General features: G+C 45.1%; 2 protein-coding genes across 3 annotated transcripts in view; both read left to right on the top strand.

Moving 5' to 3' along the window:
* LOC119407310 (E3 ubiquitin-protein ligase PDZRN3) overlaps positions 1 to 11655 on the top strand; it is a 145530-nt gene extending 133875 nt beyond the window's left edge. The window contains exons 3-10 of one of the 2 annotated variants that reach the window (XM_037674221.2): positions 1133 to 1217; positions 2494 to 2589; positions 3132 to 3194; positions 4486 to 4584; positions 5262 to 5327; positions 6161 to 6274; positions 7045 to 7413; positions 8223 to 11653. In XM_037674221.2, the coding sequence (XP_037530149.1) occupies positions 1133 to 1217; positions 2494 to 2589; positions 3132 to 3194; positions 4486 to 4584; positions 5262 to 5327; positions 6161 to 6274; positions 7045 to 7413; positions 8223 to 8993 (1663 nt within the window). In that variant the 3' untranslated portion in view covers positions 8994 to 11653. Of the gene's footprint in view, positions 1 to 1132; positions 1218 to 2493; positions 2590 to 3131; positions 3195 to 4485; positions 4585 to 5261; positions 5328 to 6160; positions 6275 to 7044; positions 7414 to 8222 lie in introns of both variants that reach the window. The other variant, XM_037674223.2, reaches the window with a different exon arrangement.
* Positions 11656 to 26234: 14579 nt separating this feature from the next.
* The window catches only part of LOC119406299 (E3 ubiquitin-protein ligase PDZRN3), an 11312-nt gene continuing 10818 nt past the window's right edge, over positions 26235 to 26728 (top strand). The window contains exon 1 of the mRNA XM_049420037.1: positions 26235 to 26279. Coding sequence (XP_049275994.1) covers positions 26235 to 26279 — 45 coding nt within the window. The remainder of the gene's footprint in view (positions 26280 to 26728) is intronic.

Raw genomic sequence — 26728 nt, 5'->3', positions numbered from 1 at the left:
CTCCTGAATGCATATAAGGCTTTGAGCAAGTGCAAGGCTTAGCAAATGCTGATAATTTATTTTGACATTGAAGGGACACTAAAAAGAGATAAGATTTTCTCATATTAGTAAATTAATCTTTCACCATTCCGAAAGCTCCACGCTTGCTGCGAGAAGACGCTTGGTAAACGAGAAAACGCGCCAAAAGACAATGCGGGTGGCGACGCCACCTTCAAGTTCCCGCATCAAACGCTGTAGCGTCATAGATTTTGACGGCATCTTAAGTAGTTTCTAATCTGTCAAAATGAAGTACATTGTGCTCGCAGACGACTATAGACTTACACCAAGTTTCAGGAAATTTCGTTGAGCCAACGACGCGAAAATACGAAAAATAGACTACGAAATCTGTGACGTCAGCCGCGGAGATCTCGGCGCAAAATTCAAGAATGAAACTTTCACCTTTATTTTTTTCTCCTCTATTAATAAGCCCATGGTGGTGAATTTAAGGTCATTAGAGTTCTCAGACTACAATTTATCAATCTAAACCGATTCATTGTTTCACTTTACTGAACCTTTAAAGTAAATTTCTGCATGGCGCACCTACTGACATCGCCACTAGCATGACGTCAGGCTACAGTATCGATTCTGGTGGCTTCACGCACCAGTGTGGCTAGCTGTATTGATATCTGGTACCAAAATCTGCAAAATGGCCGCTTGTGCGTCACCAACGGAACCACGGAGTGGATAGGCCATGGCAACGTCACGGGATCTTGCGCGAACACGTGACCAGACGCTCATATAAAGTCGTGACGTCAGGGTACTGTGGGTACCAAAACTATATATTAAAAACAGGTTGTAATTAATATTTTAGGGCACACTCACGCTTAGCAGTACATTTTCTAGGCTCGCGTGGGCTTGGGCGTTTCATTTGACGACGCAAAAGAACGACAACTGAAAATTTTCGCGTCAGTACCCTTTTTAGGTCGTAGGAATGTGTTAAATGGTATTTTGTCTTCCACGAAGATCAATGAGATCAAAACGTGAATATAAGTAAAGTGCGATGGTCAGGAAACGTGACGCGACACTTTCTTTGAAGTGAAGAAACTTGCTATAAAAATGTAACGTCTTTTTTTTTTCCACTTTTCTTTTGCAGGCTGAGCATACCACCTCCTCCACTGAGTCCCCCGAGTAGGAACGAAGACCAAGATGACGACGATGGCTACGACATCGAATATGAGGTACGTATTACAATTAATTAATAATTTATTTGCTTACTCGCGTCGGCCTCAGGTCCCTGCATGTTAGAATGGTCAGTGGTTAGAAACGTGTCGTTGCAGGCTTTGATATATTTCTGATGATGTAAAGCTTTACACATACAGCAATAACCAAAAAAGCGGATGGAGGCACAACGACCACACACTCTAAAAAAAAAAAAGGCGTATGCGTGACTCCTTTCGGCTAGTCTTGACTTGCCACGTATATGACTCCTTTCAAAGACACGACTCTCCGAAGAGAGTATGAAGATCTCCAAAGAGAGTTGACGTGCCTCTTTTTGAAGAGAGTCATATACGTGGCAAGTCAAGACTCCCCGAAAGGAGTCAAAATACTCTTTTTTTTTTCTTAAAGTGCAGTAGCACACAGGCAGAGTATCGCGGGCGTAATGTGAATGTTGTGAGTTCAGTTCCAACCAGCGGTGACTTTTTCTTTCATAAAATTTAATTGATTTGCCCTATATTTCAAAGTACCATGCTTCAATTGAAAAGTACAAATAAGGCCCCTGTGCTTTTCTTGGTTTATTGTTCGTTGGATTCATGTGTTGGTGTCTAACAAAAAGCGGGCTCGCGATCCATTCTTCTTTCGTTATGCTAAAGTGAGAGAAAAGGCAGTAAGGGCCAGAGAAACGAAATACCATTGAAAGGAAAACCAAATATAGAGACGAAACTGTTGACTATTTACCTCTATATACAGCCAATTAAGCAATGGGAAACTGTCGATGCGGAGTAAAGTTTCACGTCACCGATCCCAAATCACGGTTTCAATCCTGTGATGTACTGGGTGCGCATGACTGAGGACATGTTCGCGCAAAGGAATTCGTATTATTGCCACCTTTTTCTGATGCAACGACGTACGTATACGCAGCGGCAGGCGAGGACAGGAAGCTGCTATAGTCATGACAATTTTGTTTTCTCGCCTACTGTTGTCACAGACTCTTCTCATTCTCTTTCATTCTTATGCATACCCTTCCCAAGTGCAGGGTAGCAAACCGGAGGCCGCCTCTGGTTAACCTACCTTTCCTTCCTTCATCTTTCTCTCTCTCTCTCTCTCACACAACTATTGACAAGTTGTTAAATGCGAACAGCAGTTCCTTGGCTGGTACAACGGATTCCGGATGGCTGGACGATCTGTCTTGTCTCAGTCTTTATTTTATACCTGTGCGAATCGAATTATCTTGTTCGTTATTAATGCAACATTTGGTGAGACTGTTCTTTTTTTCCTTTTTTTTTCTTTTTGCAGGAAGTGACGCTAATTAGGAACGGAAACGAGAAGCTGGGACTTACGCTCTGTTACGGTGACCCGGACGAGCAAGAGACGGAAATTTATGTAGGCGAGGTGAGTATGCAGGCCTCCCTATCTGCAGTACCTTCATAGAAGAAAGACACACTTTTGGGTGAACATAATAAAAGAGCCGCAAGATAACTGCACTCGCATGAAGAGAACGCAAATAGGTGAGAGAAATAATTCAAACCGTAGGAAAGCAAGCAGAGGACGCTGTGAGAGCTTGCTGACCTTTACATTGTTAAGGTAAGAACGAATGCGAAAAGGAATACGGGAGAGGATGAAGTCACGTGTGCTGGAACACCGTTATTATGAACACATTGCAATTAAAAACTATTCAAACTGTAACGACCTCCAGTCAATCATCTGCCATTAGTGGTTGCACCACACGTGTACGCAGGACGTAATAGCAATACGTGTGGAAGTTCTTGCACTTGACTGATCCCTTAGAAATGATAACCTTGGGAAGTAACCTCCAATCGAAGCAAAGACAAAGAGTGAGTGTAAGAGCACGAAGCAATATTGTGCAACTAAAAAAGTTTCTTCGTTTTCTATGATCTAACCTGTGGCATTTACTCGTTCTTTTTTTTTTTAAGATTGATCCAAGAAGCGTTGCTGCGAAAGACGGCAGACTACAAGAAGGCGACCAAATACTCCAGGTGAATGAAATGCCTACCACTCTCTGCTTTTATCACTGGTCCACGCGGATAGAGTGGCTGGATGTTTTAGATGCGAAGCATCTTATAGCGGAGTTTAATCCGGTGGTGGTGGTGGTGTGCGGCGTGGCCACACTTACCGCGCATGCGCAAACCCTCTCCACGCCCCCTCCCCCTCTCCTGCGCAACGCCGCGATGAGCGCCAGCGCATGCGCGTCCCCTCCCACTCTCTCTCCTCTCCTACGCTTCCCCTTCGCGCGCCTGTCGACCGCGTTCCCCGCTCGCCATGTGAGAATTAACGGCCAGGCTAGAGGGAAGCCACGACGCGCGTAGCGTTCCACGACGCGAGGTCGGTAGCATGCCCAACGAACGCCAACGGAACGCGATCGTGCAAGTGCTCCGGCTTCGCATCGCCTCATGGTCCCCTTTAGCGGGAGATGGTGTAATCTTTTTTCTCATTAAAGAAGATTTAACATTTCAAAGAATGTGCCTTTGTAGAAGTCAAGAGATTCGGAAGGTGAAGACAAGACTCCAGAGTAAGTACGAGTAACAGCCGTGTTCACTAACGTGCTTCATTGGCATGTGACGAAGCTTCGTCGCATACTGTGATTATAAGCTAAGTAATACTTCTTGTGAATTATTTTGTACTGCATGCCCAAACATTGAGAGAAGAGATATCGTTTTTATCAAGGCGAAAACTTGAAGAAATGTTTTTCCTATAACACACACAGTACAATAAATAAAGCAGCCAGCCGCAGTTGTCTAGTGGTTATGGCTCTTGACTGCTATCACGAAGGTCGCGGGATCGAATCCCGGCCGCGGCAGCCGCATTTCAAATGAGGGGCAATGCTAGAGGCCTGTGTGCTTATATTTATTCGCACGTTAAAGAACGCCAGATGGACGAATTTCCGGAGCCCTCCACTACGGCGTCTCTCATATTCATATCGTGATTTTGGGTTGTTAAACCCTCAAAAATTATTATGGGACGCAAAACCCCAAAAAATCATTAAATAATAAAAATCTATCTGAAAAAATGTCGGAAATGTGTATTGCAATTTATTAGGATTTATTATTTCTTAATATCACCGTATATATTTTATACTCCACAAATGTTTGAAATGCAATGCTATAGATTGTTCACAGCTGTCCAGGTTGCCTGGCATTAAGCGTTATTCGGAAGTTAGCCCTTCGTGCGTCTGCGTATTTGCGGAACGTGCGCGAGAAACTAGTTAACTAGAACTCTCAATTGGTTTCGTCGTGGAGTGACTGTAACTCATTTTGCACATCTTTACAGGTTAATGGAACGGACGTCCTAGGTAGGGATCAAGCTATCGTGCTGTTCTCGGAACAGAGGCCCGACTTTACGCTGCTCGTAGCAAGGACACACGTCTCCGTGAGTATATCGTCGCACTTCCTATGCAGTGGCCACGTGCTGCGAGCTCCAAGGTTTCCATAATGAACGAAAGAAGGGGATTTTTTAGATGCTAGTTTTTTTGTTTTTGTTCCTTTTTGCACACAACCAGATGAATCCAAGAAACAATTAGTCCAAGGAAAGCATAGGGAACAGTAATTGCTGTCTTTAACTGTAGTGCAGTAATCATGACGTAAATTGAATCGAATTAAACTAGACCAAAAATCGCCCTTTCTGCCGGTGGGATCTAAACCTACAACCTTTGAATTACGATTGAGATGCTCTACCAATTGCGGAATGATGAAGGCGCTTTCTCGCACACTTCGTTAGATATTTCTCTACGAATAATTCGAAGGTTGTTGGTTCAGACTCCACCGACGGAAAGGGTGATTTTTCGTCCACTTTAATTCACTTCAATTTACGTCACACTTACTACACTGCAGTTAAAGGCAACAATTAATGTACCCTGTGCTTTTCTTGGCTTGTCTGTTGGATTCCTTAGGTTTCCGTAATGCATTTTATGCTTTTTCTTGTTGGCAAAGGAAGTCGCCATTCTGTTTGACGTTGATTCATTTTGTTTGTCTACTCGTTTTGTTTGTCTACCCACACGGTGCTTAGGCTTTTATGTTTCATCGTTGTGTTGTGATTACTTCACGCAGGAAGAGTCGTGTAGCGAAGACCACTCCAACTTTTCTCTGCCTCGCCGCCGTTACAGTTCTGTTCTGGTTTGTGAACTTATATTCTGCGCATTTATTTCGCTGTTTCTGTTCCGAGTTTGTTGATTTTTTCTTTTTCGTTTTCGCTAATTTACGTAGAGCAAAGACGTCTGTTTGTAACTCATAAGGACTCTCAGATCGCCGTGTTAAAATTTGTTTCGGATACTTCTGATTACTACTCGAACAGCGCAAGAAGCATGCCCATAAGCACTCGAAGTGAAATACCATTTTCCACGTTGATGACTTCTAGAAATATTTAAGCAGCTGTAACGTCATGATTAATAACAATGAATGTTGCACCGTAATGTTTTAGGTGGGTTACGTTAAACTACATTGCACTATGTTAATGTGCATTTCCTCTCAATGCCTGTCTAAGTTCACCTTCTTTGATCATGCAAATGCAATGGATACACCTCATCCGAGACTTTCAACCATGTCTGAAACAGTTTCGTGATGCTGTTATATCCACCTCTTATTATTATCAGGTTTTCCGAATACAACTTCAATATCTCAGTTACTGTGTTATTTCGGTCTGTAATATATACTGCTGCTTATGAAACATAATCCACATAATCCGCCTTTATGTTAGTTACATTAACTGGTGCCAGGTTGCTGACACAGTGCATTCAATAAGTGAAACTAAATGTCCAGGTGTTAAGCTTAACATAAGCTGGTAATTACGTAATATGAACCTATGCTTAAGGTAGCCTACAAAGTACATACAAGCTGAATCATTGAGAGGCGTGTTACAACAGGTATGAGAGCTTTTAGCATTCTAGCGTCCCTTATATTAACCTAGAATGGCCTGAGTTACGGTATCTTCTTACGGATTCTAATTATAGGAAGAAGATGAAGACGAAGACGGGAACGAGAAAGATGCCGCTACCACACCAAGCAAGGCCGACGCGCTACTGCAGACAAGCTTTCAAGAAGAGCTGTCGGAAACCGAAACTCAGGTACATGACAAACCGGACATAAAATTTTCATTTACACCATACAACATTTGCGTAGTAAGAACGTCGTTATTCGTCAGATACCTAATCGCATTCCACCTCTCAACACTACTTCTTTATCCTGTTGACAAGGCGTTATATTTGGAATGATATTTGAAGTTTGGGAACTACACTGGATGCATGTTTTGTTCCCCGTTCGGCCTTGGCGATACTTATCGACCAGGTTGGAAAGGGGGCTAAGGCCGGTGTGGTGGACCCTTGACTAGGGCTCTCCCCATGAGAATAATTTGCTTCATTAAGTCTTTTTCTGTTCTGTTCTGTTGGCGACACTCTATTTGTTCAGCAAGTGCAGTTACAATACCGAGCTTGTTTTCAATACGGTCACCAATGCAGCGCTTGTTTAACCACGCACTTCGGTAAGAAAGACACTCGAATTGTTTCACTTATTCGCCATTTACTCCTGTGAAATAAGATAATCCGTTTGAGGAGAACTTCTTCTTGGCCTAGTTGGTACTGCTTACCGTGTCACATTTCGCCACTAGGAAAGACAATACAAACAATAAAGACGCAAGCATATGAACGCAGGAACACGGCATTTCGCCGCCCATGCCGTCGTGTTGATGTCTTTATTGTGTGTGTTGTCTTTACTAGTGGCGAAATATCACAACGTTAAGAAAGATGATCCATACAAAATTCTTTTGCGGCTCTTACTCCCGCAGAAAGGAGAATAGAATACTCCACTTCTCAGAATAAACCAGCTCGTCTTCACTCAGGTGGGCACGCCGCTGCCGGACAACGACCTCGAGATGAGCGTTCTGGCCAACGAGTTCCAGAGGGTCATTCTAGACAAGAAGGCCGCCTCGGTAGAGCAATGGCTACACCAGGGTTCCTCGGGACTGCCCACGTCACCGCAGAAGTGGGACGCTGCCGACAGCGGGTCGAGTGCCTACCACACTGGTGGATCATCGTCCGCCTCGCCACCTACCCTCGAGCTGGGCGGGAGGTCCGGCTCCCTGCTGTCTCTAGCAGGTGCCCCGGTATCAACGCCCGTGTATCCTTCCTTGCCTCCCATGACCAGGACAGGCACCGCCGTGGTGTCCTCGGGACACGGCATGGGACCCACGGAGGACAAGTCAACTCAGGTACGGGTTAACAATAGAGAGTTTTAGTTTGTCTGCAAATTTCTTTGCGTTAGCAATATAGCGGATACCGTAGGCGTAAACGTAAAAGCCTGGATAGGTGGCGCCATCCGGCGGGGCCGAGATTAACCAGGCAAGCATAGAATTGTTACTGCAGAAACCTAGCGCATTCTACTTTTCTGCTGGTGTAAATTCTCGGCAGCAGCCTAATACCGAATGAGTTGTCTTTTTAAACTTTCTTCTCCCAAGGACACTCGGCAAAAACAAACGCGTTTATAATTGTGGTTGCAGGAAGCGTCAGAAGATGTCGATACCATCGTCGGGCATCCCGGTATTCCATAAACCCCCTTGCGCATACCGGAATACTGAACAACCTAAAAGCTCTAATGGTGCACATTACTTTGTATACAGTTTATTTACATGTCATATTCATTTTGTATGTTTATAACGTGTGGTATGACCCACTAACGGTGACATCTCACGCAAGGCAGTTTTTTCCTTGTCAATGAAAACAGCTGACCTACACTTCTGTGCATGCCTCGGCTATTGATAGCCCACAGATTGGTAGCCGATCCACGTCCCCAATCCTTTCAACGTTACACTACGTTGCTATCTAAGAAACAAACACGGACCAAATGACCAATTTTCAACATAAGAGCTTCTTTAGCCAACGTTGACAAACGTGCATGCAGCCGTTTCTTATTTCGTCAGACGCGCACCTGACCATGTTGTAGCAGGAAGCCCTACCGATTAAAAAATTAAAAAAAATCGCTTTGACGTTCCTTTCTTCTTTCTTTGTTTTTATGCCGCAGCTGCGAGACTCCGACATGCAGAGCCTGACGAGCTGCGAGTCCTGCAGGTGCCATCTAGACTTTGCCACGTCTCCGCGACGACTCCCCAAGACTGTGAGCGAGCCGGCGTGCGTCCGGCGCGGCTCTTCGGTTCCCGACTACGCCTCCCTCTACCCGACCATGTACACGAACAAACAGAACCTGCAACACACCATGTGGCTGCAGCAACACCTGTTCCGCGAAGCCCTGGCGCGACGCAACGGTCGCGTCCACGCGACCAAGACGTCGTCGTCTTCCGTTGTCGCCGCCTCAACGTCAACGAAAAAGGACCAACTGGTCTACGCCACTACTGGCGGTGGTGAACAACCAGGCGGTGACGAAACGGACCTCAAGTCTCAGTGGAAGGTGAAGAGGAGGGCCGACGGGACGCGGTACATCACCAGGAGGCCGGCCAGGACGAAGCTGCTGAAGGAACGCGAGCAGAAGATTCTCGAAGAACGCAGCGGTCTCACGACGGACGATGACAACCACTCGGAGTTGAAGACCGGAAAGTACTGGACCAAGGAAGAGAGGAAGAGGCACCTCGAGAAGGCCCGCGACCGCAAGAAGAAGGAGATGATGCTGAAGCTCAAGATGGCGATCCTCAAGGAGGCCCACGAAGGTTCGGGCACCAAGAAGTCCACGACCAGTGCGGCGTCTCGAAAGAAACGCGAGGTATCGCCTTCCCCAGAGTCCCTGGTCGGCGTCGTAGGAGACAAAGCGTTCGGGCTTCTAGCCGTCACGACTGTGTAGGGACTAACAACGTGATGTTCGAGTGATGTAAGGTGTTCATTTGAAAGAAAACTTTCTTACGAATGTGGGGTTGAGAATGTCACGGAACTGCTTCGTGAACGCGCATTTGGGCCTTGCAGCCATTGGGACGGTTAATCAGCACGTGGTGTTCACTTGATGAAACGTGTTCGCTTGCTGAAACATTCAGAGGACAGCCGGTACTGTGTGGTTGAACTTGAGGTATTCCCGTTGTAGAAGTATCTGTAAACAGGCATTTCTTCCTGCTAGCCGTAAAAACGGGTTATCGGCGCGTCGTGTTCTACTAATTACGGTCGTTTTAAAGCTTATTTCGCAACTTCTAGACATCGCGATGATGTAGGTGTGAAACGCCATCTTCACTCGTTGGAATTGTGGCGAAGAGGCGGATTTATACCTTGGAGCTACTTGTAACTGTGCAAGGACCTCTCGAGTTCGATTGACGGTAATCTGTGACCAGGGAATGATGTTCTAATCTCTAGATATAGCTTTGTGCTTGTTTCTATGCTAGCGGTCAGCGTTTCAGTATTGTATCAATTGCTCTACAATGGCATACAACGTGAATGACTGTTTGGGAACGACATGTTTCTCGAAATCAATGTGCGCACTACTAGCGGGTGCATCTTGTGTTTGTGGAACTACACGACATGCTGTGATGTGTAAGCCTGCTAATCACGAAGGCAGAATATCGCATTCATATGTCGAAAACAATGCCTCTATTGAGCGCTTGGTCGGCAACAACGTCTGCCGTGAAAACCTCTAACTTCACTCTCACATGTCCAGTCATAAAGGAAGGTCTTATTGTACAAGTAATAATGTCACCGACAACGATCAGAACCAACAAAAACAGATGAAGTAACCAACACTTCAGATCCAGCATCTCCGCCTGATCTTGATTGAATTTGTTTAGCCGTGTGGTGCAAGTTATCATACTGAGATAGAGAGTTAGGTGGAAGCTGTTTAATTGAAGGCAGATATCCATCACATTGAAACAGACATTACTTTAGTATGGGCGTGTTCTCTTTAGTGCAAATTAAAAAAAAAAAAAACTAAGATGGGCACATCAAGTGTGACCAGCACTACGTAAATCATGGAAAGCTTCTGCCAAGAGCCATAGTTGGGGCCAAGATATTTGTCCTAAGGCAGATAGTTTCCGAGCACCACAATGATTTCGTTGTTAATCCGTGCTATACAACTATGACTCGAAACTCAATGCAACCGGTAACAGTGCTTCCAACCAAGCTTCTGAAACACACAAACTTTAACCGAGGTTTTCAGCGCCTTGCGGTGTATCTGTGCTGGTGTATGACTTGAATGTTTCATTACACGGCTGCTGGCATTCGCGTGGGAACAGAACAAAGACCGGCAGGTTGCTTATACACCTGTCGCGACTGTATCGCTTGTATGTATGCTTCGGGATTGCGTCTAGCGGCTTCGTTTCTTTTCTAGTGATGACAACAACGAAAAGAACTACCAAAATCCACGTTCTTCCCAGCCGTGTGTAAAAAAAAAAACGTCGTATGCCTCCTCCTGCGAAGCATACGAGCGTGTTTTAGTGTTGTACGCTTCCAGCATGCACCCTAGTCCCATAGTCTTGAATGTGCACTACGTTATTTATGACCGATATTATCGCTGTACATTTTTCTGTTCACTTTTTTTACGCAGTTTCCAGAGTATATGTCATCGCGATAAAGATAGATTTCAGTGTTGACCCCCTTTGGCTACGGATGGCTTACTTCCTAAGCTGGTGTGAATTCCTTCCAGTCATTGTTATGAGCACCCAAATGTCCCGAGTGTTAATACCTACGATTAGATATAAGTAATATAAAAATACCGGGAGTCATGTCCATATGAGCATTCTCTTTCAAAACATACGGCAGTACACAATAGAGTTTCAGAAAGACACGAAAAAATTGGAAATGGAAATTACTGAGGGCGACATGTGCTTTTGGGCGTAGACCATCCGTTATCGTCAATTATACATGCAATGTTACACAAGCCATGGCAGCTATTTTGATTGGTTTTACGGGGAGAACATTACCTTCACCGTACGGTGAGTAGATTCATGAAACACACGTCACGTACGTTGTTACATGACATACGGGCTTCATATAAAAATTAGAACAATGCGGCTCCACATGGCTTGTAATTGAGACGCATATTAAAGGTGCATACAAAACGTTTTTCATGCTGGAGCCATGGAGAATGAGAGAAAATGCGATGATACAACCCACGTTGAGTGTAGATTTCGCACTGCAGAAATTTGATTCTGTGAAACCCTGCATGCTGCCTCCGCAATTCTCCCGCCACTTGTGTATTGTTGTCGTGTACAGAGCTAGATGTATATATGAGCGCAAAGTCTTGAAAAATCAAGTTTTCTGTGCATCGTATTTAAAGAATTTTCACGCAGGTTTGTACAAAAAAATCTATTTGCGGCGGCGAGCGAATGGCGCGGACGTGCAGCGTCGTCTCGCTGTCCGAGAATGGTTGTCAACGACGAATAAGTAATCCAAGAGAGGAAATAATGCTAATAAAGAGGATTCCTTGAGTCCTTGTCTCCTGTCGTGTTCTCTACGTCACTGAAGTGTTACACAGAAAGCGTAAAACGACGAAATTATGAAAAATTCACGAATTTCAGAATTCACGAAATTAGGAAAAATACGTCACGTCATTCGGTGAATTCTGCTGCCGCTCGGGGATTTTCTCGCAAGTCTGCACAAACGAGAATATTGACGGCGCCAAGAGGTTAACGACAGTATTTATTTTCCTGAACTGCAAAAAATTAAGCAACAGACCCGGTGAGCAAGCAAGTGCAGGTAGCATCAAAACAAATAAAGCCGTAATGAAGAAAAGACGTTTCGACAGAAAGAAAAAAAAAGCGTTAAGAACGCAACGCGAAAGTGCTAACGAAAGTTGCCAAGCGTACCATCCCGGGACTGAGGAAAGAAAAAAGAAAGACGAAATAGAAACGCACCACGTCAAAACATAGGAGAATGCATGCGAAACATTCTGGGGAACCCATTTATTGTTAATGGATTAGCGCCTTGTTGTGTTCCAAAGCAACGCAGCGGAGGACAACGAAATTACCTTTTGAGAAGGAGCCGACAACGCAAGCCTGGAAAGCACGAAAGAATCGGCTCACCTGAAAGTCACTTCAAAGCGAGTTCCGCACGTGTAAGTTAATAATGTCTGGCTTGCCGTCGTTTATATCTTTTTATTTACTAAGATGTTTTCACTAGGAGTTCTCGGATTTACCTGTCCTTTTCATGACAATCACGGGAGCGATGGCTCTCCATAATGAAAAATATGTATGTAACAAAAGCTGTGCAGACTTGCAATAATTTATTGATTGAGTGACTTAATGCTCAATATGTTCATTTTATTTACACAACAATATACTAGCCAAAGTACTTCATTAGGCGGTCGCTGAATGTTGGTAAAGTTTGCAATTTATTTGCAGTGCTGTTCGTTCTAAGAGAGCTCAAAAAAGAGCTGATTGTAATAGAATGTCACGCGAATTACTGCAAACAAAAAAAAAACTTTCTAATATTTCTGATATTTGTCAATGATTTTCTTAGCACTGAATTTCTCAACCAAAGCATCCATTCTAAGTTTCAAAGGGACAAAGGATGCTGCCGCGTACAGCCAATTTCCACCGATTTAACTCTCGACCAGAGTGATGTAGGAGCGAGTAAATTCAAAAGTTTTTGTCGCATATCTTGTTGTTCGAAAACTTTATTGCGATAGCAATTATACGGACACTCTGCGCGCACTTTTACCTTCGCCGTCGCCGTGATGTTCCGTATAAAGTCCAGGTTGATAACATCGTCTCACGCGTCGTATGTTCTACGTGAGAGTAAAAGCGTGTCAGAGCAGCCGACCGGTCACTGTTCAAGCAGAGAGGAAACGCGCCAGCCGTCTCCGTCGCACGACAATAGCAAGAGGAGGTGCCGGAGGGGAGCGCTGCGTGCCTCCTCGAAAATACGCGTACTTTGACCAGCCTGTGACCCGCGGTCGAGCACGCCGTATCCTTGTAGGGGAACAACAGAAGGCTCATACTTTTTTCTGTGCTGTGCTATCATCGCAGTGTTCGCCTCGAAGGGCGCCTCGCTCGCTGCAGCGGCTGCATTTCCATATGCCAGCGTTTTGTTTGAGTTGCGGTAGGTCTCATGCTAAAGGAGTCAGCCGCTAGCCTTACTTCGTATAACATTCCACTTTGTTGCTATCGCATTCGTTGCTTCACCCTTGCGGCGAAACTGGCTTTTTTATTTATTTTTTTTTCGGTCCCCTGTATGCAAGTCAAGCTTGACAAACGCAATCTCAGCCCAGAAATGACAGCGCCGTAATGAGCCAAGCTTAATTTTTGGCTAAGCTGTAGCGCTACAATAGGGTTACGCTGCGCAGCCATGCCACACTTCAATCTTAAAATAAACCATAAACCACAAGTGTTGAAGATTGGGCGAGTTGGTTCGTCGTATTTGAGCTGGTATAGCGCAGAGTTCTCCTGTGTCGGTCTGCTCGGTCATTTCTTCCTCCCCGTAATGCGCTATACCAGTTCAAAAACCATAAACATTATGGCTTTTTAATAACGAGGGAAGGACTCAATGGGAGCGTGAACATTCGACTGTTCATCATTGCGTTACAACCACATATATTTTCAATGAGATGTACAAGATGCTACGAAAAATTGTAACACAATATGAAGAAACAGACGATAGTTTGCGCTCCCCTTAACCCCTTTTTTCGTTATTTGCTCGCTCTAAACAGCCACAATTGTTACAGTCTACTGTGCAAAATGAACGGAATATTCCCGCAACGCGTTCCTTTCAATCTCAAAATTTTCGCTTTGTTCTGAGCCCTCTTCGAGCACTCTCTTTCCTTCATATCCACAAAGTGTCCTTTTGTTTACTTCACGTGTTTCTTCACTTTTTTATTCTGCAATCACTCCTGTTTCAAGTCTTCGTCCTTTTTATTTCTTCTTCTCAACACACCCCTCTACACACGGAAGTGAACTCCCCCCTCTTTTTCTTTCTCTCTCTCGCTCGCTCACTCACTCACTCTCAAGACGAACCACTGTCTTGTCTTCCCACTTTGGGGAAGAAAGCTTTCCATTTTGAGCGCCCGGCCTTTTCACTCCCCAATAGCATTCATCCCCATCGAAGAAGAAAGCCTCCCCTGAACAGCTTTGCCACCGTCGTCGTCAGCACTTCCCGACATCCTCACTGATTCTTCCCCAAAGCGCCTTCTCTTCTTATTAGCTCAGAGCGGTGCCCCCTCCCCAACGCTTCCCTTTTCGCTCCCTATTTTTTTCGCTTCACCAACAGATTGTTCCAGAGACCTGAGCCTGCCACGGCCTGTCTGTTTCTTTTTGTTTCTTTTTTTCCTTTGTACAGCTACTCCCTTGTGTCCGTGTCCGGCAGAATCGGAGGGGGCTTGGTTCGCGCGCGCACATTAGTTTCGAAGGAGGCGTTGTTCCTGTCAGCTTCAACGGTACAGCCTTGTGCCTGGCACTTTTTTTTTTTCGGAATAGATTCCTGCGCCAAATATAATTTCAATCGCACTAATCTTGGCCGTAGCTGCTTCGAAGGGTGCAAAGCCAGAACCATTTAGGGTCTTTGGGAGGAAAAAAAAAGTGGCAGACGAAAAAAGAAGAAGAGAAAGGGAGAAAGAAAGGGAAAAGGCAAGCAGACAGAAAAATACAAAGTGAGGAAGAAAGAAGCAAGGACAGAAGCTTAAAAACAACGGATAGATAGATAGATAGATAGATAGATAGATAGATAGATAGATAGATAGATAGATAGATAGATAGATAGATAGATAGATAGATAGATAGATAGATAGATAGATAGATAGATAGATAGATAGATAGATAGATAGATAGATAGATAGATAGATAGATAGATAGATAGATAGATAGATAGATAGATAGATAGATAGATAGATAGATAGATCAACCCGCCACGGTGGTCTTGTGGTTATGGTGCTCGGCTGCTGACCCGAAGGTCGCTGGATTGAACCCCAGCCGCGGCGGCCGCATTTTCACAGGAGGCGATAATGTTCGAGACCCGTGTACTTAGATTTACGTGTACGTTAAAGAACCCCAGGTGGTCGAAATTTCCGGAGCTCACCACTAAGGCGCCCCTCATAATCATATCGTGCTTTTGGGACGTTAAACCCCAAAAATTATTGTTACTAAAGCTTCTCATTTACCCTTCCTATCCTAGCACTTGCCCACAAGAGTCGACACTGACCCTCACTTACCAAACATGTGGCAACTAGTCGAGAATTTTCCAACAGTATGCCAACAGTACTAGCCCACACTAGTCAAGACAAGTCAACATTTAAAATAGTGAGTTGTCGGGCTAGTTGGTTCAACATATGACGCGAAGGAGAGCGCAGAAGAGGTTTGGAAGAAAGTACACAGAACAGCGTCTTTACTGTCCTGTCCTGAACATCTTTCTTATCCAGTATACTTTCGTCCGAACCGCTTCAGCGCTCCCCTTAGTTCACAGTCAACAGAAGCCGCCGCGAAGGTCACGGGATCAGATCCCAGCGGCGGCGGCCGCATTGCGATGCAGGCAAAAATGCTAGAGGCCCGTGTGTGTGCATAGCTTTAGGTGGACGTTAAAGAACCCCAGGAGGTCGATATTTCCGGAGCCTTCCACTACGGCGTCTCAATGTCATGTCGTGGTTTTGGGACGTAAAACCACACAAATTAATATTACGTTAACGTTAGCCATCGATAACCAGTGCTCGTACTGTGTGAGTAAACACGGCAGGTTAGGACACCATAGCTCGTCCATCACCGATCACAAATAACGGATAAGTATGCTATCAGATGTAAGAAAGTATTGAAGAAATATTTCATAAAACAAGCGAGAAATTGCATACGTGACTGGACAAAGCTCCATACCTCAATCTTCAGCCTTCTTTTCGTGGACCGGAGCACGAAATTCGGCTGACAAAGAGGCGATCAATGAAAGACTGAGTCGACATTCCAGCTATAGCTTCCCGTTCAGGGCAGTCAATCATGCGGCGCAAATTCTAGATTCTTCAAATTTTCTCCGCCTCATCTACTACGCAGAATAGGATGGGCAGGATGGCTTGAACGCTTTTCAGCCATAGTAATTCTTTCGTACCTTTCTCTTTGTATTTTTCCGTCCAGTCCCCAACGTCAGTTATGTTTCTCTATTTGTTAAAATTTCTCTTTTTTTTACAGTTTTTTTCACTTCACTTCAGCTATATTCGACAAATTCCGGGATCAATACCTTCATATGGCTGCTTGTGACCCCGCTTCTATGCCCCCCCAATTTCATCAACGCAATAACGAAGCGCCTTGCGCTAGGAAGCCTTGCCAGCGACCAGAAAATTAAAAGCCAGGAAGAAAGCTTGATTGATTGATTGATTGATTGATTGATCAATCGATCGATCGATCTCTCCCAGCTTTTAAGATCTAAGTAAAACGCAGCAAATTTAGGGGAGGCCATGGACACTGGTGTGTGTGCATTTCGTCCAATTTATTTCTTCTGAGGCTGCGAGTGTGCTATGCGGGTGCGGTGTGTCAACGTGGACAAAAGCGCGATGACATCAAGGCTTAGTTCTTAGTTCGTCAAGGCGAGTAACTTAGTTCGCTGCGCCGAAATTGGACATGTCCATTAGATGGACATTTTGAGAACAGCTCCTCTGAAATAAGCTAGCACGTAAACAAGCTGGAGAGCGGAGAGACAGGGCAGTCGCCAGGGAATAGGGTAGGCGCGACCTCCCCGTAAGTTTCTCATCAGGAGAGCGAACAATGTTGCCTAACTAGACACCAATGTTGGTCAGTGTTGCCAACGCTGGAGCTGTTTGCTAATGTTAGCTAACGTTGACTAATCTCGGCTATCCGTTGTTATAACGGCAACATCGTCATCGTTCATTCGCCATTCAATGATTGAGTTATCTGGCTTTTTTTTCTGTTTGCATACGAATGTCCCTTGTTATAGACCCCACATGGATGAAAATGCAAGGGCTTGGTAGTTTGTGCTACAGAAATGTGGCGATCATGGCCTGTTGGCCGTACATCGGCAACGATTTGTTCCACAAGAAACAGAGACGTCGTCTCTTGTCATCTTTTTTGTCTGTGTTTCTTGCACCACAAATCGTTTCTGGTTTGGGCTAGCCCAGTCATTGCCATCTCAGGACAACGAAGACAAAGCGACGCAACACTGGGAATTCAATATTTTTGTGAAATCGATAAAGCTTATTGAAGAGGCGGGAGAAAGCTTCCCGGCAGCAAAGGAGCGCGTTAAGGAACAGCCAATTAGTTAATAGCCTGAGGGCAGGCGCGTCTTTACTTACTGGTGGGGCCTTTCACTCTCTCCCCTTCTTTCCGCGTAAGCTTGCCTCGTTTATTATGGAGAAATATTAATTGGATTAGAAATTCCATTGCCCCGTAATGAGCTGGTTCGGCCGATGCGAACTGCATACAGGCGATCGATATCTCCGTGCGGCTGGGTTGCTGGAGTTGGCATTTGTACTTTAGCCGTTCGAGGTGGTTTCGCATAATGTTGTCTCCGCGTGTTGGCTGGTTGATTAACGTGTTAAATCATTTGTCGATCGATTACTCTGTGAACGACTGATCGAATTGATTATTAAATGGGTGAATCAGGTTAGACGGACGGACGGACGGACAGATGGATGGATGGATGGATGGATGGATGGATGGATGGATGGATGGATGGATAGATAGATAGATAGATAGATAGATAGATAGATAGATAGATAGATAGATAGATAGATAGATAGATAGATAGATAGATAGATAGATAGATAGATAGATAGATAGATAGATAGATAGATAGATAGATAGATAGATAGATAGATAGATAGATAGATAGATAGATAGATAGATAGTAGATAGATAGATAGATAGATAGATAGATAGATAGATAGATAGATAGATAGATAGATAGATAGATAGATAGATAGATAGATAGATAGATAGATAGATAGATAGATAGATAGATAGATAGATAGATAGATAGATAGATAGATAGATAGATAGATAGATAGATAGATAGATAGATAGATAGATAGATAGATAGATAGATAGATAGAAACGCAGGCATGTTAACCAAGAGTATTTCTTTCAGTAGAAGTAAGAGTTAGAGTCCGCCTGTGGACTTGAGTGAACTGTCTCGCCAACTCCTTTCTCACTTCTTCTATGGAAGACCTGAACCCCTGTCACAAGTCCCCGAAAGAGCTTGCGCCTAAAGCTTCCTCTTTAAGCTATACGGCAACGCCCTGCCGCTAAATTCGGGGCTCAGGAAGAGAACCATACAGAGAGGGGGAACAAAAAGAGGCATTCAAACGCGGCTGGACTGTAGCGTCACACCGCTCATCCGTCATGATCAATCTAGCACAGGCGACACCAGCGCCGAGCCCACCAGGGCAAGCGAAGACCGAACGCCAGCGGCGGAACAGCTGTGGCAAGTGGGAGCGAGCGAAGAAAAAAGATAATACAATCTCGGAGGCAACGCCTTTCTTAGCTGCCGTATGCGGATAGGCTGTGATCGTAAAGTTTGGAAACGCTGCCACGTTTGCCATCCTTTTCATACACAGCCCAGGTCAATGTATACGAAGGCTACGGAGAGTTCCGGTGTAATCCGGTTTCGTCTTTATCATAAGTAATTAAATGCAAGGAAAGAAAAGTTTGGCTAAAAGTATAAAACCGAGTATATCCAATATCATATGTATGAGAAAGAAGCGCTGGTGATGAGCATCTTTGTGCAGCTATATACGACAGTGGTGTGTTAGTCCATATACTGTGGGTGGAGCTAGCTCTGACAGAAATGCGTGCATCTGAACGTTCTATTGCGAAGTGAACTCCTGCAAGCGAACTGTCCACTGCCATATCATTTTCTTTATGTGTTTCAGTTCGCTATATATTTTTCTTTACTTGCTCATTTTTTAAGGGGGGGGGGTAACTTGTTTCTTGTGCGGCAGAACTTATAAAAATGGAGTAGCCGAGGGCACATAAACATCAACCTCTCCACAGTAATCCAGCTAGAACAGAACTGAACAACAATTACACATATAAAAAAAGCCAAGCTCGACGTTTTCTAACGGATACTCCACCAAGATATACTTAGCGATCTATGGCCGTCAACGCGGTGTTTTCGTTGTCCTTGCAGCATCAGACCAAGAAGATTCACGTATACAATGTAAACAAAAGAAAAACACTCCACGCATGTCTCTTTTTCGCTTCTCCTTTCCTTCGTACGAGTACGCAATGTATTGCGTCTTGAGTGCATATATTACCTCTTGTGGGTCTTCAAATCAAGTTGGGTGCAAATGAGTGTCTTTTTCTGGAGAGCACGAAACGCTTGCAACAAATCTTGCGCCAACGACAGACTGACCTTCATTCTATATTTATGTAAATTATGCTTAGCTGTTGCACATAAACGCCATCGCGCAACAAACACAATGCACATGCGAACGATTCAACCCAACAATCTAAGCTTATCATTTCTTTTTCTTTAGGATACAAGGATGTGTCACTGACGCACTTCTCAACTATACGTTTGGTGTTCAATTCAGCATTACGTCCATTCTTACGCCATGTGCGACCAACTAACTTAAGTTATTTACGGTTAGAGAACACGATGTTGTGATGTAGTTGTTGAGTAGCCTGACATACACCGTCGGTAACCAAGGCCTGTTGTAACCGTGAACCAGTGGTACGACATTTATTTGCGTCGTTTCGTTCCTAGCCGAAGGTACTCGTTCGCGAAGTTGCGTACTCATTCTAAGCACGCACGCTTAAAAAGGCGCGCTGTGTTCGGCATATTGATTCTCGTTTCACTTCACATTCGTTTGAAATGTCCTTACTGTACAAAGATTGATTGGCTCATTTCTCTTGTACGGCTCATGTCATTTGTGTGCTTGAAGCTGCGCATCGCGAAAAGGATACAGTACGACCATGACGACAGACACTTTAAAAATGCAGTTACTGAAATGAGCGAAAAAAAAAAAATGCGTATATAAGGTTCCCTCGACTTGGGCAATAAATTATTCCCATCCACGTTTTGCACCTAAGCCAGCAGCTCGACATAGCACAGGCGCGCTTTCTCAAAAAAAAAAAGAAAAAAAAAACATCGCTTTGGCATCCATCTTACCCCAACGTATTATATAGAATGCATAGGCGCAGACATGTCATTTGTCCATTTGTGATAAACAGCTCCGCATTACTCTTACTGTCGCATATACACTATCTGGTTAGGCGCAGCCTCGGGATACAGTGCTCCTCTTGTGTAACTTGGAAAAAAGAAATGAATGACGACGAAGTGTGCGTTCAATCGACAACTCCCAAACGTGTCGTTCCAACACGCGCTCCTTTCAACGAACCCGACAAGCTTTGAAAAGACTATGCATGCAAGTTTCACAACGTGCGATGAAAAAAAACCGAGGTCTGCAAGGAGTGACGAGCACTGCGGCGCAGTTTTGTTGCGTGCACTCACCACGTCGCTATTGTATGATGACAAATGCGCGTAAATACGTAACGGTGTCGCGAAAGAAACAACCGAGAACAGCGTCGACTTAACGGAATGAGTATGCGGTTCGAGACAGAGGAGCCACAAGGGAACGTGAGCGCACGAAGGATGATAAAAAAAGGGGTAGTGGAAAACTACCGTACCGACTCGTGGTAAGAGGAGCACCTTTCTTCAGGGGACAGGCGTCGTGTATGTCTGAATACACATTGAATTTCCTATGCCTAGCGATTGTACTTCCGTCAAAGCCGTCACCTTAGTGAAGTCTTTCTTACACTTCATTTTTCATTTACATTTGTGAGTGATTACAATCAAGAAGAACTTGTTCCTGGGTGAATTGATGGCTATGTTTGGTAAACATGTGATTCCTGACGCAACGCCTGAAAAACGTATAAAGGACAGAGAAGAGACAGAGGAGGGCCAACTGTTTACTGACTTCCTTTTCCAGCCTTGACCGTCATAAAACAGCTCGTAGTCGGCGCTCTTCTGTCATTTCTCCTCTGTCATTTCTTCGCAATGGGCCAGGAATAACATTTTTAGCAAACATAGCGATTACAATGTTTCCACGTATTCCGTGATTTCGGCTTTGAAAGTGTCTTTAAGGATGGCTGTTTGGGTAGTGTAGGCAGATAATTTACGGATGCAATTGGAGATGTCAACTTTCGAATGGTTATTTAAGGGCAAGTGTGTGGGCCTTTTTTACATACCACCGGTTGCTGATGCTCTGCGCATCGCGAACGACAGAAATCGCGAAACGCCCCGAATAACAACAAACACATACAAAAATAAGCCTCGACCGCATGCAAAGTACGCTGCACGTGAGTAGTCGAGGAAGCTAGTGAATATAGCGTCACCAACGCGCGCAGCCATACGAACGTTTACTGTTGAGTGGTTAAATAAACAAACTCGGCATCCTCCGATAACGCCTACAGGAGGAGTAGTACCCGATAGGTACGCCTGGCGTGCAGTGCCACAAGGGCATGATAAATGATGAAGTGATATTGCACAAACCGTGACAGATATATCGCACGTACTAAGAACACCGCAATACTAAGACAACCGATATATCAGTTTCTTAGTAAGTTCAAAAGTGCTTTCGCTGTACGAAATACAAAGGTACCATTTGTCTCTGCCAAAAAAAAAAAAAAATTGGACAACTTCGCACTAGTGGTACGAAGACAGAGGAAACAGCGGTGCTGGTGGCCGTCCCCTCCTCCTTTCCCTCCTGCTCACCCTCACTTCCACCCCCCCCCCCTTTGCTACACTAGAATACATATAGCTATGCTATGATTGACTCCCTTCCGTCCTCCTGTCCTCCTATCCGTTGTCCTCGCCCTCACCTATCTTTCCCACCCCTTGCTATATATACTATACTATACAAGGCTATGCTATGCTTTAGCCTCTATCCTCCTCCTTTCTCTCATACTCACATCACCCCTCCTCACCACCACTTCCCTTTCCCATCCCCTTTGTATACTACACAAAGCATGGATATGCTATGCTAGCAGCTGCTCTGCACATACTCCAAAATTCTTATTACTTGCGTTTATACTTATGGTCAATTATGGTCACTATCCTCGCAAGCGTTTCGCACCATTGTCTGTATCATCGACTGGCCGACCTACCGACCACCCAATGACTCCGTGCTACCCCAATCAAAGCCGAATCCATAGTTACCGAGAGCCGCCTTCTAATATAATTTCTGCGACCCCCTGAAAAATATGACGACTCGTACGAGGCTGATGAAGAAAACAAATTGTAATCATGCACGGACGTTTGTTGCTGTTCTTGTTTACAGTTATAGGCCTAGCGCCACTACTAGCCCGGTACATTCGGTATACAAGGTAACAGCCTTTGGGAGCGAAGGGGAAAGGGGGGGGGGTGAATTGTTGGACGCGAAAGAAATTACCGCCTCGTACGACGGTGCTTTGAAAAATGACGCGAGAGGGTGAAAGAAAAAGAAAGAGGTATACAAACGAACGGCATGATACAAAGCGTGTAAATAACATAAATAACACTCTGAAAGAAAGAATTGGCAGCAGCTCGCAATTTCTTCGTGAAGGCTTAGGCGCTTATGAATAGCTTACGACAACCCTGCGCCATCTTCCATTTTCGCCGTTTATTTTTTTCCTTCACGAAGTTTATGAAGAGGGGGTGCGTGCGCATTCATTTCAATAAAGCCTCGTTGACAATGCTCGCAGCTATCTCTGTTGACGCTGCTGCCCGCCGCAGCGGGAGGCTTTTGTTCTCTCCTTATAACGAAGCGAGGGGGGAAGATGAAACTCGGTATAATGAATCGCGGTAATTATACCGTCCGGAAAAAGAATGAAGACCGCGGCATCACAATGCGCGCGCGATTTTTTTTTTTTAGTTAACGCAAAACGTAATGAATGAACGTAGCTGTACATAGCCCGGGGCCGATGAAAAGAATGGGCATACATAATTTGCGCGAGCGCCCATTGTCTGTGGTTGTTTCAGATCTGTACGAACCACATACCCGCCGGGAATGTGTTGCCCCCCCTACCCCTTTGTCACCAACCTATTGTATCTCTCATGTCTATATAAGATGTACGTTTCTATTCAAGTTTGTGTTTATTGCTTCGAGTACAGTACTCACGAATTGAAACGTCAAAATTTAGGGCTAAGAAATGCGCACGTTTCCTAGTAATACTCGCTGTTCGGCTAGATGGTGCATGTTCAGTATGATCAGTAAACGTTGTGCCAAAAAAGTCACAGCATATCCACGGAGTGAATGATGATGAGTGGGCGAAGCTGCGGAGGTTCATCGGTAAACCGTGAATCTTCCGTGAATTCTGCCCGGTACATCATCACCGACGTGACATCGGGCGCGTTTATACTAAAGGTTCGATGAGAGTTATGACGACTTGCAGCTCACTTTAATTTTACATGTACGCTGTGAATTTTCCTTGTTTAGAAAACCATTGCTTTAGAAAACTTCTGGCGTCTTTCGTTAAGCAGCTGGCGTCTTTTCGTTTTGCTTTAGAAACATCTGGCGTTCTTTCGTTTTGCTTTTAGGAAACATCTGGCGTCTTTCGTTGGTTTATTTCATCAATCAACGGCGTTTTGAACAAAATTTTTATTGTTTAATCACGCACAGGAGAAATCTCACCAGGCACTACCTTGGAGGTAAACAATGGCTGCTAATGGGAATGAGAGACAGAAGAAGTCGGCTTTTAGCTAACACTTACACTTCTACTTCTACTAACATTTCCTACTGGAACATGCCAATGGCTGCTAATGGGGAATGAGAGACAGAAGAATTCGGCTTTTAGTTAACGCGCACGCTGCGAATTTTTTATTGTTCAACAACGCACAGGAAAAATCTCCCACCGGCACCACTTTGGAGGTCAAGATCTGGTACTAGCGTTACGACTAGTTACGCACTACTACGACTACGACTACGACTACGAGGGACGAACGGGTGCCGCCTTAAGGAGCTTCGCCCCTAAAACACGACGACTCCGGAACTCATAGACGTCTTGTCTACGTGTTCCTGCGGGGTCGTATTCTTTGGCGTCATGTATACGTAATAATGCTGCACGCCGCGGTGGTGTAGTACAATAAAGAAAAAAAAAAGCCGCGGTGGTGTAGTGGTAACGGTGCTCGGCTGCTGACCCGAAGGTCGCGGGTTCGACCCCCGCCGCGGCGGTCGCATTTTGATGGAGGCGAAATGCTGGAGGCCAGTGTACTGTGCGATGTCAGTGCACGTTAAAGAACACCAGATGGTCAAGATTTCCGGAGCCCTCCATTGTGGCAAGCCGCATAATCATATCGTGGTTTTGGCACGTAAGCCCCAGATATTATTATTATTATACTAATAATGCTGCACACATTTCCGTTCACACCGTCTTGAATTAGCGCCATATCGGCGTAATTTCGACTCCAACAATTACATCATAGACAAACTACCTCTAAAGGCCAGATTCAGAGCCACATGACGGGGTTATTTTGAAAATTTGCGCTTAGCGGCCGTTATACTGAAAATATTTTTTCTTGTGTTCAATGCGCGAGCACTGGATCTGAAGTTAAGAGGTGATGACGTCACATGCTAAGTGGGATTGTGAACCAATCCGCGTCCGCTAAACAAATACTATTGGCATAAAAAAAAAAACAACAACAAAGGGGTGCCTTGTTGTTTCACAGTAGACACCCTTGTCAACTGTGATTTCAGTGCCCGTTCGAAAGCGCCGAAATGCTGTCGTCAGATAACGTATTCTCGCATGTAGCCCGCATCGTCAAACGTAGTCGTACCGCATGCTAGGTCCTTGTGCTATAATTCAAACATGAACGGAAGCTTGTAAATAAAGTGTGGTACGACCCGTCGTGGTGGTCTAGTTGTTACGGTGCTCGACTGCTTCAATTTATTTATTTCATAATACCTCTAAACGCCACCGAAGGTGAGTTAGGGTAACCGATTCATGAAGCAAATCGATGTTTGTTTACACAACGTCAACCCGAAGGTCGCGGGATCGAATCCGGACCACATTTTGATGGAGGCGAAATGCTAGAGGCCCGTGTACTTGGATTTAGGTTTACTTAAAAAAAACCCAGGTGGTCAGAATTTTCGCAGCCCTCCACTGCGGCGTCCCTCCTAATCATACCGTGGTTCTGGAACGTAAAACCCTAACAAGTGTTGTATTAGTTAATTCGAGGTAGCAGCTGCGGACGGCGACAGCGTCTGCAGTCACGCGACCGCTGTACAGCTATATAGACAAGTCTGATTTATAAAGAGAGCTCCAAAGCACTTACCTGTCCACAGGAGCTGCGGCCAAACCGTTCGTGCCGTCAAACCTTGTACCAGTTGACGATATCAGCTGCAACAGATTTCCTGAGTGCACAAGTGCGAGGTGCATTCGTTGCAAACACGGAAGCGGCAGAGGTAAGCCGAGTCTAAAGGATCACAACGAAAAAAAAAAGGATAATAGGTCTGCAAGTGCGGACTGAACGTAACGAATGCATCTTTCATAGCGAGCGCTCCCAGAAGAACTGCCTTCGCGCTATCCCGAAACATACCGACATCACAGCGTCTTTTCGTGAAAAAGCGTTGATGCGCACATGCAGAGCGTTACAACGAAACCAGAGAGTCTCGTCACCATGGCAACCGGCATGACGGTCGGCGCGCTTATCGCGCACGGCATCGGTGGTATCGGCGCAATACTTTCTGCTTCGTCAGTGGCCATGGGGCGCCGTTGTTACGAGCTGACGAGTTCTTCTCATAATACGTTGGAAATGCGACAAGGTCTCTAACTGCAAGCACGTAAGAATTGCGCGCAAACAGGCAGCGTGGGTCATGTTCAGTCGCTGTGAGACGGTGTCGCCGAAGTGTGCGAAGAAAGGTGGTCGAAAAGAAGGGGACTGCAGATCACGTGCGGGTAGCCGGATTCTGTGGTTGAATATACTGTGTGTGTGTGTGTGTGTGTGTGTGTGTGTGTGTGTGTGTTGTGTGTGTGTGTGTGTGTGTGTGTGTGTGTGTGGTGTGTGTGTGTGTGTGTGTGTGTGTGTGTGGTGTGTGTGTGTGTGTGTGTGTGTGTGTGTGTGTGTGTGTGGTGTGTGTGTGTGTGTGTGTGTGTGTGTGTGTGTGTGTGTGTGTGTGGTGTGTGTGTGTGTGTGTGTGTGTGTGTGTGTGTGTGTGTGTGTGTGTGTGTGTGTGTGTGTAGCGGAGACAATTAAGATCCGAATGGAGCCGAAGCTGGAGCCGGGAGAGAAGAGCCAGACCGAAGAAGTAAGTGAGAGCAAATTGTTCGATCCGGTTAAATAGGGTGTGTTCCGATACTTACCGTAGACGGCTACACACACACGTATACATAATATATCCGTCACCTATCGGCCATCAGGGACGACGGCGCTTCCTTGCGCTGTGCCGCCGTTAAAAATGCTGACGCGATGTCAAGCCGATGCCTAGAACCACGGCCACTCATTTCGCCAGGCTCCATGCGCACGGTTGTTTCGCTTGAAGCATGGTATAGAGTGCTTCAATATAGTATCGCGCATAGAGTTTCTCACAATTATCTATAAAGGGAAAACCGGCGCTGCGATGCTGTTGTACGCATGGGAATAGCTGGGATGTGACGGATTCGGATTGCATCGTTCACGAAGAGCTCGGACACCATGGAGACGAGTCTGGCTACATCGCGTTCTTTGCATCAAAACTGTTAATTTGGTACTGAAGAA

This window comes from Rhipicephalus sanguineus, chromosome 10, assembly GCF_013339695.2.
Source record: "Rhipicephalus sanguineus isolate Rsan-2018 chromosome 10, BIME_Rsan_1.4, whole genome shotgun sequence".
Taxonomy (NCBI): Eukaryota; Metazoa; Arthropoda; class Arachnida; order Ixodida; family Ixodidae; genus Rhipicephalus; species Rhipicephalus sanguineus.
Note: the sequence above shows the minus strand (reverse complement) of the source record. Positions and strands in the feature narration are given on the sequence as shown.